The 17,308-nt window shown below is 39.4% G+C and overlaps 1 protein-coding gene across 1 annotated transcript; it reads right to left on the bottom strand.

Annotated features, from left to right (window-relative positions):
* Nucleotides 1-2,888: 2,888 nt before the first annotated feature.
* On the bottom strand, nucleotides 2,889-16,177 carry LOC121326667 (interleukin-12 receptor subunit beta-2-like). The gene is made up of 14 exons (XM_041270016.1): nucleotides 16,107-16,177; nucleotides 14,873-14,991; nucleotides 14,091-14,366; nucleotides 13,045-13,159; nucleotides 12,724-12,893; nucleotides 12,438-12,583; nucleotides 11,274-11,412; nucleotides 8,740-8,813; nucleotides 7,482-7,686; nucleotides 6,663-6,851; nucleotides 5,067-5,204; nucleotides 4,818-4,908; nucleotides 4,354-4,453; nucleotides 2,889-3,791 (listed from the first exon to the last, which is right to left on the bottom strand). Exons 2-14 carry the CDS (start codon nucleotides 14,946-14,948, stop codon nucleotides 3,315-3,317), a joined length of 2,196 nt encoding a protein of 731 aa, XP_041125950.1. The 5' UTR covers nucleotides 14,949-14,991; nucleotides 16,107-16,177; the 3' UTR covers nucleotides 2,889-3,314.
* Nucleotides 16,178-17,308: the final 1,131 nt, after the last annotated feature.

Below are 17,308 nucleotides of genomic sequence, written 5' to 3'. Positions count from 1 at the left end.
TCTGGTTATCTTGCATAGTTTGTTTCCTATGTGCAAAAGGACTGAGTCCAGGTCTTGGTCACATTGAGGTTTAGCAAGCGAACCAGTCTCGGTATGGGTTGTTTCCCAAGCGGACTTTGTTCGTGCTTCACAACAAATGTACCGGACTGTACTAACCATCTAAATGGACTCTGAACACAGCCTTACTCTCCAGCAGTTTTTTTTTTCTTCTCCCTTCTATGCATATCTGTCACCTGGTTAAGTGACTTTGGATCCACCCTGTATAACTAGCCTGTAAAAGTGTATTTAATCAATACCTCGAGGAGCAGTATGGGGCAACGACCTATATTTAGTTCAGATCAGGCTTGTCAAAGGCAGGGTGTATCTGATGTTAAACCCTTTTAGCAGAAATGCTCAGCTGGATTACAGTCAAGATGTGGGGTACATATTGGTGCTTGATGCACCAGGGGTTTAATCAAGTTTGCATGAAAGAAAAACACTTTGAGGATCATTTTTAACAATAACCATTTAAAAACATAACCCTCCTTTTATTATTTCCACTAATGTACACTAAGGTGTCTCATCCCGGCAGGTTTCCTACACTACAGTAGAATATTATCTGTTGCAGTAAGATAAAAACAGTAACAGCAGCACTTCAGAATGCATGTGAATGCGTGGTGTAAACAGGTTTGGCAGTTGGAACTCGCCATCTTTAGATGGTGGCTTCAGAGGCAGGTTTGGTTGTGATGGAGACTAAATTGCTCCCTAACCATCTAAGAGTCTGTCTGGTCAATGCAGACTTCAGTGTAAATGGGGTTAATTTCACATTCCCCATGCTTGTAGAATATATGGTCTGTTTATACTGGTTTGTACAATTAACACTCATTTATTATCCCAGCAAGGGATGCAGGTCCCTGACAACAGCTGTGGAAGCATCATGCATGGGCATGTGTTACGAGATGCTATATTATGTGCTTTAGATATAGTTCATGAGCTAGTTTATATTACATGACACTGAGACCTGGCTGTAATGTGGTGCTTATATCCGTGTATTCCATACATAGCTATTAACACTCTATGGTGGTAAATTTAGAAATACTGAATGAAACTTTAATGACAATGCTTTGCCTAAAAGACTGGGTTTTGCACACCAACACCACAGATTAACAACTTGGAGTGGCCTCTATATATATATATATATATATATATATATATATATATATATATATATATGTATATATATATATGTATATATACATACACAGTGGCTATAGAAAGTCTACACCCCCTTGGAACTTTTTTCCACATTTTGTTGTGTCAGTGCCTCAGTTTCATGCATTTAAATGAGGATTTTTCCCCACTTATCTACATACCATACTCCATACTGTTAAGGGGAAAAAAGGTTTTATTGACAAAAGTATATTAAAAATACAAAACTGGAACATCATAATTGGATAAGTCTCCACCACCCCCTGAGTTAATACTTGGTGGAAGCACCTTTGGCAGCAATTACAGCTGTGAGTCTGTTGGGATAGGTCTCTAACAACTTTGCACACCTAGATTTGGCAATATTTGATCATTCTTTACAAAACTATTCAAGCTCTGACAAGTTCCTTGGGGAGTGTTGATGGACAGCAATCTTTAAGTCATGCCATAGTTTTTGATTGGATTTAGGTCGGAGCTCTGACTGGGCCACTCAAGGACATTTACCTTTTTGTTCCTTAACACTCCAGTGTAGCTCTGGGTCATCATGCTGAAAGGTGAACTTCCGTCCCAGTTTCAGTTTTCTTGCAGAGGGCAGCAAGTTTTCTTTACATTTTCTGTACATTGCTCCATTCATTTTCCCTTCTATCCTGCCAAGTGCCCCAGTCCCTGCCAATGAGAAACATCCCCATAACATGATGCTGCCACCACCATGCTTCACAGTAGAGATGGTGTTCTTTGGGTGATGCGCTGTGTTGGGTTTTTGCACTAAACAAAACGCTTTGCATTTAGGCCAAAAAGTTCCATTTTAGTTTAGTCAGAGCACAAAACTTTTTGCCACGTGGCTACAGAATCTCCTGAGTGTTTTATTGCATACTTCATGGGATTCAAGGTGGGCTTTCTTGAGTAATGGCTTCCTTCTTGCCACCCTACCATACAGGCCAGATTTGTGGATTGCTTGGGATATTGTTGTCACATGCACACTTTGACCAGTCTTGGCCACAAAAGCCTATAGCTCTTGCAATGTTGCCGCCTTCTTGCTCGGTCATCCAATTTGGAGGGACGGCCTGATCTAGGCAAGGTCTTGGTGGTGCCATACACCTTCTACTTCTTAATAATCGTCTTGACCATGCACCAAGGGATATTCAAGGCCTTTAAAAAAATTCTTATACCCGTCCCGATTTGTGCCTTTCAACAACTTTGTACCAGAGTTCTTTTGAAAGCTCCTAAGTGCTTTCAAAAGAACTTTTCAAAAGAGCATTTCAAAGTCTTTGCTTTGAAATGCACTACCCACCAGAGGGAACCTGCAGGAACTGCTGAATTTATCCTGAAATCATGTGAATCACTACAATTTAACACAAGTGGAGGCCACTTGGTGTGTTATTTTGAAGTTGATTGGTTACACCTGAGCTAATTTAGGACTGCTATTACAAGAGAGGTGGACACTTATCCAACCAAGCTATTTCTGATTTTATTTAAAATTCATTTTCTACAAAGTTCTAGAATTTTTTTCACTTGGAAGTTGTGGGGTAGGATGTGTAGATAAATGAAAAAAAAAAAAAAACTATTTTAAAGCATTTTAATTCCAGGCTATAAGGCAATAAAAGGTGACTAAATATATATATATATATATATATATATATATATATATATATATATATATATATATATACACACACACACACACACACACACACACACACACACACACACACACACACTCTGTTGTATGATAATTTTGGAGCATGTAATAACTTTTTAATTGTTTTTAAATTTCTTTTAAGTTGCTTCCTGACATTACCGTGATGAGGAGTCAGCCTCTTACTGGCTGTATCCCAAGTAGCTGATCCCTATAAAGAAATAATTAAAAGGCGTTGCATCCACATTTTGTGGTTAGCATTCATGGACTGTCACTGGTTGGAACTGTCTATTCATCATGCCATGCCCCAGCAACATGCATTGATTTTTTTATCCTTTTATGTTTTACAGTTTCTCCCTTTGCACACACATCGCTACATGATTTTAGAACATTGTTTTAAAGCAAAAATAACACCATTACTAATTCGCAATGCAGGCTGTAGAAAATGATTTCTAGTTAGTACAATTTACAGTATAACAGGTGGTGAGGTAGTTCAATCCAGTAAAGAACTGCAATCTATTTTCACTGCATCCAAAGTGAGTGTCCCTTTAGGTTTTGAGAATGGGCTTCTGGGGAAAGAAGGGGCAAAGTCATCAAAGAAGTCGCTGGTTTCCTCTTCGCTGGAGCCCATGTGTAACACGTTGGAAGGTATGTAATCCACTGTAATCTCAGTGTTACAGGATTCTGGTGTCTGCACGTTAGTGTCAGACTCCAATGACATACTTTGGATATATGCGCAAGGCAGCTGGTGTTTATATATCGCCAGGTCCTCCAGTCTGCACCATGGCAGCATGGTTGTCTTGCCTGCTTGCTTTTCTTCTGCTGAAGCACACATTCCATTGTCATTGACGAGGTCTTCAGGGGCTGAGTCGCTCTCCTCGGACACTTCCTCAACTTCAAGAGTGTCAGGCTCGTCACAGCTGGACAGGGAGTCGCTCAGATGCAGGTCGTAAACTAGCTTCCTCTGCCCCTGTGTCAATTTGAGAGAGTATATATAGCTGAATATTGTTGCTCTTTGGGTTGGGATCCACTGGCACGCATGCATGCATTTGTTCAATTCCTGATTCAACCATTAGGTGTCAGTCTTTGGCCTTTATATTGGCTGTTAATGCTGTTCTTTTGAGTAAAGTGTATGCTGTGCCAGGTTTACCTATACATTCTGATAAAGAATTTGCACCAAATATTTTCTAGCTAATTCACTAGCCTTGTTATCTGATATATTGACCCTAATATCGCCTTCATCTTCAACAGCTGAGACAGCTCAGGGATGTAAATCAGACTCCTACTGCATAGCGATTTCACCCATTTCAGGTTTCACTACGAGCTTGATTAGCAGCAGTGTATAGGTAACAAGCTCAGGTGTGTCTTATTAAACTCCTATTGAAATCAGGAATGGATCAAACTGCTGTGCAATGGGAATCTTATTTCTATCCCTGCAGCTCACAGTCACTGGTAGAAGCATGTGTTGTACTGGGTTTTTTCAGCACAGTGGTTCTGAAGTTCCTCCCCGGTTCCTGCCCTTTGCCCCTTACCTTTATAGCAGCGTATTCTTGAGCCCATTTGCAATTGGCAGGGTCTGGAACGTGACCCGTGTACCACTGAGGTAGGAAGCGGGAACAGAGAAGTGTCATCCTGAAAACAAGAGACTGGTTAATAAGCAAGTGGCTCACAGTAACACATTAAATCAATCTAGTGCAAATTATTAATTATCAGAGCTACATTCTATTGGTTAAGCACTGCTTTTACAGTTTTTTTTTTCCTCAAATAGGGAAAGGATAATCAAACAAAACAGGCAGTTTAAGCAGCACTTGATTAGTGAGCTCTTAACCACGGTGGGGCTCAATTCCTTTGTTTCAATTCCTATTCCATTTCCAATTATTTTTCATATCAAATTGCAATTTCGATTCCTTTGATTGATTGATATTTTAGAGATGTAATAATTGTTGTGATTGTTCTGCTGCTTTCATGTATATAAATAATATTGAAAGTCAGTCACCTTTGACTTACTGCTGAGTTACAGGAAATACACACCAAAGCCAGAATGAAAATTAATGCGACGCCCGTCAAAGACAACACAAGTGGGTTTTCTGTAAGAGAGATTGCATTTCACTCACTGTGTATCACAAATCCACTGCATACCATACAATACAATACAATGCTATAAATAGATATTTTCTTTTATACCAAACAGATTGTATTAATGTTTGAAATATTTACTCCGGGCAGTTTTAATAATTGTACATACCTTCTGGATTGACAGTTAATTCAAACTCCTGCTTTGGTCCCTCTCCAGCAGCAGCTGAAGCAGTCACCCAAGCTAGGTAGGTGGCTCCAGACTTCAGCCCATTGATTGTATAGTTAGTGTGCGAGGCATCAGTAGGTCCTAAAACAAAATCAATTTAAATCCCTAGGACGGTGAACACGGGTACATTTACGTAAACTTGTCAAGCGTGTCCTATAACAAACTTGTGTGTGGTGCTACCCTGCACAAAGAGATTCGAGCCGTTCGTTACTGAAAACAAATCCCCTCGTGAGTCTAGTGAAAAGAGACTGTACACATGTCTTAATACCTCACAGCACCAGTGCGGTGAAACAAGCATTCATTGACATGCAAACACAAGTTTATGCGAATCTTTTCATTTCCATACTGTGCACTAGGAGGTGCGCTGAGTTGAGACTTTTCAAGTAAATGCTGTAGCTGCTTATTCAGCTCTGGTGGTTTTCCACTGGGAGTTGTTGCCAGTACACAGCTACCATTGTACTGCTCTTGTGTTTTATAGAGAGCTTGGGGCGTTTTGGTGGAGCTGGAAAACAATGTGCAATGGAGAGACTTCAAAAGGTTTTTGTTTTTTTTAATATCAAATATATCTATTTTTACAGCACAGGAAATGCAATTCTTACCTAATTGTTTAACATATGCATGCACAAATCCAGCCTTTCCAACGCCTTCATCATATACTGCATTCACTGTAACGTTATAGCAAGCATGAGGTTTCAACACTTAAAAATAAGAAACAAATAAATATGAAATCTATGGGTAATTGAATAGCTTCCTATTGCAATGTAAAAAAATCAAAGATTAAATGAGGTTTTTGATCAATTTGAAAGTATAGGAAAGAATGGTCATGGTTCCCCTAGAACCTCATGCAGTCCTGGACTTCTGTCTTCTGTCTGCTTATTTTGACATGTATTTGTATTTTGAGATGAGCGGTTCTGCAAAAATTTTTCTTTGCCTAGCTTGATGTATACAGTTATAAATAAATGTCTTATTTGGTCTAGTTTATTTGCAAAAAATATATACGAAAAATCAGCATAGCACTATAGCTAACTCTCTACCATGAATGTTACAAAAAAAAAAAAAGTTCTTGTACTTTTAAAAGGTATATCAAGTTGATAGAAATGTGTATAAATCAGGCTAATCAAATACAGTTTAGCTGGTAATGCTAGCTACGTTGCACATTGTTGTTTAGAAGTGTAGGTGTAGTTTTAATAAGGTAACATTTGAAAATGCCAGATCTTTGGAGACAGACTGGCATGGTGGCAGGCAAGTTTCATCGAGGGGTGGAAGCTTGTCTCTCTAGCTAAACTTCTTTTGGGAAATGTACAGACTGGACTATCAACACTGCCTGCTGTCTGATAACAAGAATTCCTGGAAGATAGCCATCTTTAAAGTTAAAAAATATATATTGCAACATTGCAACAGGCAGTCTCTTTTGTGTCAAATGAGGTGCCTTGCTTAATTAAAGAGGATGCTTGGCCTGCCATGAAGCAACTATCTATCTTTATGTCAACCATCATTCTGAACAAGTCTGCTGAAGTTGTGCTCCATTCACTGCTGTACCTGATATGACAGTAGAAAGCTTTTCATGATGGAGTCTTGTCCAGCCGAGGTCCAGTTTCTCCTGGTGAGGAGACCACTCCACTACATAACCTCGTAAAGCCAGGCCTTTGTTTACTGGAGGCCTCCATCTAACCACAACGCTGTCGTTAGAGTGAGGCATGCAGGTTACATTTCCTGGTGCAGGAAAACCTTGAAGAAAAGAACAAACCGTGGAAAGAGTTCATTCTTCATAACAAGAGTAACATCCCAGCCTCCTAGACAAAGAAGGGCTGACTGTATTATAGTAAATTCGCTAGCCTAGCATTTGCACTGAGAAAGTAGTGAAGAGAATCATGCCAGATTATCAGTGTGCCGCTGTTGATGCTATGTCTGATACTGTAACGGCAGTAAATGTGGAAGCCAGTTTAATTAGCCTTGTGGTACTTGATTTCTTGATGACCACTGTTAAGGAATTGCATAACAAGATGTGGTCAGGTCACACTATCTTAAGAGGTCAGTTACAACTCAGTTTTATAATTGAACAATGATAGGCTACAATACCTCAATTTGTATATATTTTAGCAGCCTGTTAATTCATATTGTAATTTTAAATAATTGGGGGTAAACTTAAAACATCATAACAGAATAATAAGATGAGATGTCAAAGGGTTATTCGATAATTGTGGAAGATTGTCACATAACAGTGAATGACAATAGTAATCCAACAAAAAGTGAGGTTGCTTTTGACAAAATGTCATGCAGTAAATGTTGCAATAAACCCAGGTCTGAAGGAGCTGGGAGTAGAAAACCATTTTAGCAGCTGGGACACTGTGTAGTTACCTGTCTGGAAAGGTATGCTGATGTTTGTAGGAGGGGAGCTTCCTCTGGAGTTATAGGCTGACAGTGTAAGGATGCAGCGAGAGCTGGCCATGGTTAGGTGGTTCTGGGAGTCTGGCAGGACTGCAGGGATCTTGTTCTTACATGGAAGAGGAGACGTCACTTTGTACCCCAGGATTTGTCCTCTTGCTTCAGACTGGCTCAGCTTCTACAACACAGTTTAGATTTTTTATTTGATTTATTTTGTAATATTAAATACAGATTCATATTTGTGATTGTACAATGGTATGTACAACCTCCTTGGACCAGGGAAGGGGAGGTTACGGTCACAGAACACTAAATGCTTATTAGTGGGCTGTGCAAACATTTTCCCTTTTGGTATAGAACAGATGACCAATTATTGTGATTAGCAATAGACTTGAGACAGCTTTACCTAACTTAACATTAGTCAGGTCAAGATTAGTGGTAATCGGGGTCTCTGAAGCCAGGCTAAAGGGTTTAGTCAAGTCTAACGTTAATGCCCTCTGCTAATGAGATTATCCTAGAAAAAAATGAAATGCAAGGGGAGAAAGATCTTAAAAAAATTACACAGAGACATAGTTCAAATACCCTTTCATAGTTCCATTAAAAGCTAAACCACTTGCACAGAAAATAACTAACTTTTTATTTTACACTTGTAGGCAGAATCTTGTCCTTAAAGGGTTACATCCGTACCAGGTCATGCACTATATATATTGAATATATATAAACTAACAGCAGAGCCTGCCTGAGTGAACAATGTATCCATCTGCACTGCATGCCGAGGTTCTCAGCAGAATCTTGAGTATCTTGAGATGTTTAAAGGGGAAGGATCTGCGTGTGATTTCTTTTAAGTACCTTTTTCATTTCATGGTAAACTGAAACTGTGAGGCTGTGGTTTTGCTCTCACAGGTTAGGGTTGTATTTCTCAGGCTGGGTCTTTTTTAGAAAAAGGTGTTGCATCAACATTCTGAGTGACAGAAGCAAGTCTGCCTGTGATCTGCTGTGGCTACGAGACCACAGAACTCAACTCTTGGTTCCTTCATGGAAAATGTGATACACCTGTTTCTCAAGATTTGAAAAGAGATGTTTCTATGTCCCTAAATGTGTAACAGCGTCACTTGAGCGAGCTTTGCTATTGGAGGAATAAAAGGCAATGTGTGTGTTTAGCAATAGTTACATTGAGAGCAGTGCTTTTCACTGTCATTGTTTTGAATTTTCTCTTTTGCTAAGTTGTACTTGCCTTCCAAACAAGGGTGATGGAGTTTGGGTCTGGGGTTTCCATCACAAACCAAACATCCAGCTCTTTTGTAGGCACTGCAAACAGAAAAAAAGAGTGCCATTTATTTGTTTGCCTTTTCAATAATAATAATAATTACAATAATAATAATAATCTTTATATTGCACCTTTCATAGTTGAAAGTTTGCTCTTTACAATCCTATACCACTTATATAATAGGAAATAATTTATTATTGTTCTCATAGTGGACCACCATCACAAACCACTTTACAATAGGACGTTAATTTAACATTTCATCGGCAGGATGGAGCACAAAGAGGTTAAGTGACTTGCTCAGGGTCACACAGTGAGTCAGTCAGTGACAGAGGTGGGAATTGAATCGGTGACCTTCTGGACTCTAATCACCTGACCACACTGCCTCCTGCTACGCACTTTGCTGTTGCTGCAGATTACACGTTAAACCAAAGAAAGTTGTTCAGTAATCCGTTCAATAAGGGATTGCAAATCAACTCAAATAAATGTGCCCTGTATGTACATTCTGACCAATGGAAAGGGAAGTGGCCATTGTCCAGGTCTTCTAAGACACAACATTAAGATGGCCTGGTCCATTACAAAAGCTAATTCTGCAAATGCACTGATCTGATCGCCAATTGGGCCCTGGGGTCTGTTAAGTCTTCATGCATATGTTGCTAATGTGCGTCACAATGACAAAAAAGGAATCTTTTTCTGTTGATGACTAATAGCCATGGAAAATCCTGATTCATCCAACGGACAACAAAATACCTCAAACACAGGAAATTGAAGTACTGTCAAAATCCTAAAAGAGAGCCAAAATGAAAAACTGCTCTGAATTCAGTGCAGCAAGGGTTAAAAAAAAAAAAAAAAAAAAAACCCCTGCTGAATAATTCATACAGAAACCTGTGATGTCAACCAGACCCTCACACTCATCACACAGCGGGCTAGGTGTGAAGCAAACCCACGCTGCCTTCCGCCATGTGCTCTGAGCAGACAGGATAAGGTGTATAATGTACTAGCATTTCTGAAAGCAAAGCATCAGAGTGTATTTACATATACAGTAAGGTGGGTGCTGCTTTAGTGCATATGTACTGAGACAGGGTTATGTTGATTTATCTGGCTGCTTCTGCTCCATTAAGTGTTTGAGCGCAATAGTAACACAATGCTTAATAATCCAAAAACACAGAGACCAGCCTTTTTTTTTTGCCTGCTGTTAGTTTGGCATTTATAGTAAGCCCTATTACATTTTCAGAAGAAGGTGTCATATTTCAGTAGAAGATAGTGAGTCAGTAAAGATTATAACTAAATGTATTTATTTTAATTAATTCTGAATCATGACTTTTTAAGTATATTCACACCATTTCATCATTGCATCCATTCCAAAATAAATTCTGAGCTATTAAAAGCATGTACAATAACAGTTTAACAGTACCAACACAATCAAATAAATACATTCAAACACATTGGTTTTGGGAGTACAAAGTTGCAAAACCGTGCTTTATTATGGGCAGTGATTACATATGCATTACTGCCTTATAGCACAAGCCGACACAGATACATGATTTGCTGTGAACTGGCCATCACATTGTTGACATGTTTAAATAAATGTATTAGCACTGATCAGGTGAGAACAGCTTTCTCCTGCCTGCATGCGAGGTATAGAAACAGGAATGTATTGACATCTAGAAAACCTCTGTGGGCAGCCCCAAGAAATGCTCAGACCACAGCATAGGGCGGTGCTACAGAGCCTTGGCATTTAAACAAATGACCCAATGCAGTTTTATTCCAAAGCAAAACTACAACAATAGCATTGCATGAACATGCAAAGGAAACGGCAAAAGGTTTTAATGGAGCGACAACAGAATCCGGTATAAATACTGAAAGCAAAGCTCCAATCTGACACCATCTAGAAAGACGTGAAGTTGATTAATTACAAGCCATTTCTTAACTGATTTTATTAACACCCTGACACGGGACAATTTCCCTCTGGGTGAAATAAGCAAGAAAACGCTGACTGAAACACATGCAAGCTTTCTCTAACCTAGTATGGTAGAATGCAAGTGCTCAACAAGTAGGATTAGCTATACCCCCCCCCCCCCCCCCCCCCCCCCGCCCCCGCCCCCCCCCAACCATATACCACCCCCCCCCCCCCCCCCCGCCCCCCCCCAACACACCAGAAGAAGTCTCAGCAGAGTCAGTTCAATGAACCATGTACAATAATTAAATAGTATATCTGCCCTGAAGTGATATTACAAAATGGTCTTCTGCAGAGGATTGCAGTCATTTTTAAATGTGTCGGCAACAGCAGCCTTTTTGTCTGAAACTGCAAAAGCCTTTCTAGTTTTGTCAAGGAAAAGTTTATCATTAGACTAATGGTTTGAATGAATACATATAATAAAAAACACCAGTTTTCAAGCTTGTATTTTTGTAAATCCTATAAAGGAGTATCAATGTGTACAAACACAGAGAGCACAGCTGAATGTTTCTACTGAATTTGTACAGTAAGAAATGAACATGCTTACCGGCTTCCGGTGTCCTGTTAGTGACTGGCTCACTCCACTCACTCCACATGCCTTTAGTGCGGCTCAGCTTGCACCGCGCTTGGAACTGATAATCTGTAAAGGGCTGCAGACCAGGCAGAGTGAATCTGTTGACTGTCACCTGTGAGAAAGGAGGACCAACGTGAATCAGTGACAGCAGTCCTGTGAAATGTAATAATTAAAACAGCGTTTCAAAATCACAGCAGACTGAGGCATTCTGTTTACCCAGTTCTTTTATGAAACACAAATGGTCAATGTTAAATAACTAGAATGAAACCAGTTTTGCAAGAGCAGTTTTGGCACAGAAGCTTAGAAAGTTACTGTGGTACAAGACAAGGACCCCCAGCGGGAGGTTTCGGTAAGCAATTTAAATTTGAAGTGTTCATTTTGAAATACCACATGAAAATAGACCGATCGCTGAAATGTTACAGTTGCAAATTTCTAATGAAGAACTGCACTCAAGAGTTGAACCCTTTGCTGTTGACAGGTTGTCTTCACTGAAGGACATGCTTTATGTGATAACCTCCCAATAAAAGCATTGCTTTGAGTTTGTCCTCTGTGTTGTGTGAGGGACTTCCCAATTCAAGAGGACATAACAGCTTATTCCAGGCTGACCTCCCCCATTAGATGAAGCCAAAAAGCAGGTGGAAGCTTTGGAGGAGGTGAGCTCTGGCGCACAGGGGGGACGTAATGCGCTGAGGTAAGTTTGAAATCTCTTCCTTGCCAATCATTGTACGTATTGTTTATCAAAGGACAAATAAGAAACTAGCAATTCGGCTGACAGTTTGTTCTGGTATTGAAAGAGCCTAAAATATGCATGCTGTTTGCGTGATGTGATCTAGAGGTTAAAAGTGACGTTCCTGCCTGAACCACAGCTTTTCTTAATTAACTGATAGGAGCCTGTGTGCCAGCAACCTCCCACTTATGCAGATCGCTTCCTGTAGCAGTGATTTCTCATTTCAACTGCCATAAAACCACACTGTTTCCAAGCAATTCATGCTGTAGATTGTCTGCAATAACCTGCACATCTATCTAATAGGAGCATGGGTTACTATTAGGAAATGTGCAGGTACCAGTATTCAAGTAACACCAACGTGAAGCACAAAGGAATATACAGTTCAGTTGTTCTAATGAAAGATATCTCACGTTCAAAGTGTGATGTTTCCAGGCATTCTGGCCCAGGGGCTGGACCCTGACCTCCAGGAGCTGGCAGTTCTGTGCAGCCTCCCAGTACAGCGTGCAGTCAGAGGAGGCACAGTTAAACAAAGTGATGACCGGAGGACTGGGCTTCACTTCAAAAAAACCAAAAATACTGTAAGAGAATGTGTCTTTCCAATGCATGATGTAGCCTTCCATTATTGAGCTGAATTTAACAAGCTCTTTGCATAGACATTTGACAGAAGTATTTAAGAGTTAAACCTGAGATACCTACCTATGTCACTGAGTGTGATGTTAAGAGGTGGGGAAGATGCATTTCCCAATGCGTTTGAAGATGTAACCCAGACTGTGTATAGAGATTCTGCATTGAGCTTATGAAAAGACACAGATCCAGAGCTAGGGTCATCACAGATCCCATTCAAGTCATGAGTCTTATTCTTCACTCTACAAAATGCAATATCAGTTGTGATTGCAATAGGAGCCGTCAGGTTCGTGGGTAGATTGTCTAGTTACTGGTACTGAAACAAGGTCTCTCATAATACAATTCACATGCTTACTTCCTGTAATGGGGCCTCAACTATAACTATTAGCTTACCTTAAATGAAAGCTGGTTTTAATGTGAGGCTCCCTTCCTTTGTCCCAAGTGCATGTGACATCCCCGCGTTGTCCATTCTGAGTGCAGGTCAGGTTCTGGGGGGACTCAGGTGGGTCTGTAACGAACCACACACGCTTACAAACACTGCTGAGCTCTTCTTAAAGGTCACAGTTTCAGAACAAGGCGACAAAAAATTCCCAGCCGCACATACAGACGTTAGACCAAACAACTGAAACACCTGCAACATGTAGCACACACGTTCCCTCACATGACTCTGTTCTGTAACACTAAAAGCTCTGTCAGTTGTGCCATATAACGCGAAGGAGAGCGGGTCTGACACAAAGTGATACAGAGCTGGCATCTGAATCCCACAAAGCATTGCAGCTTCACAACATACAGTCTCTAAAGTTACCCAGCAGCAAATGTAAGGAATTCCAAGGCAGTAATCAATAGCCAGGTATCCCTCCAGCCCAATAAACACCTCACTACCAGGTTGGACCTGTGCTCTCCTACACAGTGCTATGGGCAGGCGTTTCCCATGTCATGTAACCGTTCTATATGAGACACAGAGGAAATGGGATGGGAGTCAGAAAATATTACTAACGTCACAAATATCAGAGATCACTTTTCTATAGTGATTTTCTATCCCAGCCTTTTAAGAAGTGTCATAAAGAGCACTGTTGTATTTAACAGTTTATAACACTTGAACATGATCTGTAAGATTAGAGACATCCCTTGGTGCCTTTACACTCCGCCCAAATCCTCTCCACCCAGCACTTCCCTGTACTGAAGTAGTTTACTGCAACACTGCAGTTTAAATACTGCACTGAAGTATAATCAACTGTACAGCTGTGACAAGAAGTTGACTTAAATACTTAAACAACGTAAAAAGGCAGAATTAATAAACCTCTATAAATGCTTAGGACCATGTACAACGTAACAGTTAAAGCACTGGGATCATGCAAATAATCAGCTGCATCATTCATAATAAAGCACAAACAGTATGTTTTTTTGGCTCAGTCTGTGTAATTAATAACAATACTTACAACCAGCTTTAATATCAATCCCACAGATCAAGCGCGAGAACGAAATGCACTCTGTTTTACAGGCAAACGACACCTTGTGCTTCTTTAAGTTTGCAATCTTCAAATAAATGGTAGAGGAATTGTACTGGCGACGATCGCGTATCTCATTTGAATCCTGGTAGATTGCTGTTCTGCATCTATGCGTAGACTTTTTGAAGGTGCAGTATACTGTGACGTTTGTTCCTAGCGGGACTACCGGCCCAGGCACAGAGAAAGCAGCACCTTCATCGCAGGTTTCTGCAATAAAATAAAATACATTCTTACACAGGACAGTCTTATTAGGGGGCTTAGTGGCACAGAGTAATAACCAACTTGCCCTTTCACCTAGTCACATAGTTTTGGTGGTCTTGTCCGAGCAGCCTCTGGAAACGGGACTGTATCACAAAAGAAGTACACAATTCCCAAATTGTGCTTGATAGTGGCCCCACGCCTGAATTAGTGGATTGAGGTGCGCTCATTGAGCTATAAGGTTAAGCAAATCTTCACTCCAAAAGGATTTTAGCACAACACACAACGTAGTTCTGTGAACAGAGCCATTTAGCCACACCATTTGAATATGCAAGAGGCTGACTATGTTCAGGGACTGCCCCTTCTGTTAAAAAAAATGCTACACAGAGAACACCCCAGTAATACATCAGTGCTGACTTCCATTGCAGCAAATGTGCCCGCAACTGACAATGGACATCTGCTCACCAGCTGCTTTTATTTCTGAGGATCGTAGACAGCATGGTTAGGAGGCTTACCTATTCCTGCTGCTCTACCCCATAGCAGAACAATCAAGTTAAAGGCAGCCCAGCTCGTTCCAGCAGAACACATCATGTGAAAGGCATCTGGCTCCTTTAAACAACGACTGGAGAGATTGCTAAGGAGCCAAAGAAAATCAGGAATTACATCCTTCTGAGTGGATCTACTGTAGTAACCTGTACCTGCATTCAACAGGTTAATAATGAACATTTCTACAAGTATTGTACGACATATCCATCCACAGAAACACTGAAGAAAACGTTGGCATTGAAAGAACTAAGTTTCTATCAGCATTTCTAAATGTGTGGCTATGGAGTGTCTTATAATTACAGATTAAACACCCACAGAAACAACCATTTATAAAACATTCAATTCTTGAGTTAAATGAAATGTGTTGTTATTTATTTAATTATTCTTCACAGAATGTAACATCTGGAGTATACAAACCCTGCTGTCACTGTCATGCATTGAAATGAAGGGAAATTTACAGAGGAAGCAAGTCGTTTGTTTGTTCTATTCTTATACCAGATGATTCAAATAATTCAAATCAAGGCATCTTTAGCTGTACAATATAGGGTTCCTAACTATACAGTATGCTACAATCAAATAAATAAATATGTTTTTTTATATGTTGACATGCAAAAGTCGAAATACTTCTTTACTTCCTTACTTACATGTAGCTATATTAATAATAACCCAATAATACCCACAATAATAATAATAATAATAATAATAATAAATAATAATAATAATAATAATAATAATAATAATAATACCGGTATGATTTTCTATTTATCGAGAATGCATATTAATTTATCGTATATTTCATATCGAGAATGCATATATATACATTACCGTTGTCCCGGAGTAATTTGGTGTGGTGTGTGTGTGTGTGTGTGTGTGTGTTATCTATATATATATATATATATATATATTATATATATATATATATATATATATATATATATATATATATATACACACACACACACCGTATTGTAGAGTACATATGGAAAAATTATCAAGAATGTATTTTATATGTTAAGAGACATACAAGATAATGTAATAACATTCATTAACAGGGAAAGGTACTGAATAGGTATTAATTTAAAAAAGTAATTAATTAATCGGCTAAAATATATGAACTATTACCAACATATAATGCATTTTAACACAAATGATAATTACTGTTGTGCTCAAATAACAATCATACTGTAAACAAATAGCACGTACCTATCTAGACGTTTCGAGCGCTTCCAAGTTATTTGGCGATGCTCTGAAATGATCTGTTAAGCCTGTCTGCTAAACAAAGCAGCAGATCATTGTGATGAATCACCAGTCACGCACACTGCACGCTGTGCTGTAAACGAAGCCGCTGATAAAACCCCGGTGCAGTAGCGCTGAGGGTGCAGTTCCTCTGCTGACAGCCCTGCCAACGGACACCGACACACTGTAAAAAGCAAACAAGTAAATCCTTTATCTTATAGTTAAAATAATAACATTACAGTATACATCATCATCATCATCATCATCATCATCATAACAACAACACCGAGTAACATTTTTTTTTTTTTGTTCCTGGGTAGTAAGTGTTATTTCCTAATTGCTTATGCCTCAAAAGTATAGAAAATGGCTATTATTCCCCACAAACTTTGCTTTTGTGACCAGGACAGTGATATTTCAAAATATCACTATTTCCAATGGGAAAACGGGCAAATGTCAGGAAAAAAACAACATATGAATTCAAATCTCGAAAAACTACTCACGTCTAAATCTTTTGTAGTCAGTTTTGTATTACTTTATATAAATACATGTTAATTTGGATTCATATGTTGTTTTTTTTTCTGACTTTATGTGAACGAAAAGACACAAAAGCTCCCGTTTTCTCATTGGAAATAGTGATATTTTGAAATATCACTGTCCTGGTCACAAAAGCAAAGTTGTGGGGAATAATAGCCATTTTCTATACTTTAGAGGCATAAGCAATTAGGAAATAACACTTACTACCCAGGAACAAAAATTGTGGTACATAGTGTAATAGAAACCGCAATGAGATCCATTCCAATCAGTGGGTTTTGGCAGCCAGGTAGACTATGTCTGTTTGCTCTGCTTGCTTAACCTCTTCCTGTGAAATTCAAAAACAGACCCTTCATATGAGTAATAAGGTGTAATGATTTTTAACCCACCATTCATAACACCTATGCTAATTTCAACTACATAGACTTTAAATTGCACACGTGGCTTATTTCAATAAACACATGAAAAGGAAAACATATACTGGCTGACCACTTTATTAGAACTTGTCTCTAATTAGTGGTTGGGCCACTGTGGCATGGGCTCCATAGAAGGTGCTGAAAGCGGTCTCAGGGTAAGTGGAACGGGCAGTGCTGTGTGATACCCTGCTGTTAGGGGGGGTCTCAGGGTAAGTGGAACGG

This window comes from Polyodon spathula, chromosome 14 (genome assembly GCF_017654505.1).
Source record: "Polyodon spathula isolate WHYD16114869_AA chromosome 14, ASM1765450v1, whole genome shotgun sequence".
NCBI lineage: Eukaryota > Metazoa > Chordata > Actinopteri > Acipenseriformes > Polyodontidae > Polyodon > Polyodon spathula.
Note: the sequence above shows the minus strand (reverse complement) of the source record. Positions and strands in the feature narration are given on the sequence as shown.

What these genes read in the sequence shown, in the direction of transcription:
- LOC121326667 (XM_041270016.1), bottom strand. Translation starts at nt 14,948, where the DNA reads ATGATGTGTTCTGCTGGAACGAGCTGGGCTGCCTTTAACTTGATTGTT. An exon ending in CATCACACTCAGTGACATAG is followed by an intron (nt 12,584 to 12,723) that starts GTAGGTATCTCA and finishes GTTTTTTTGAAG; the next exon opens with TGAAGCCCAGTCCTCCGGTC. An exon ending in CAGCATACCTTTCCAGACAG is followed by an intron (nt 6,852 to 7,481) that starts GTAACTACACAG and finishes CTTTTCTTCAAG; the next exon opens with GTTTTCCTGCACCAGGAAAT.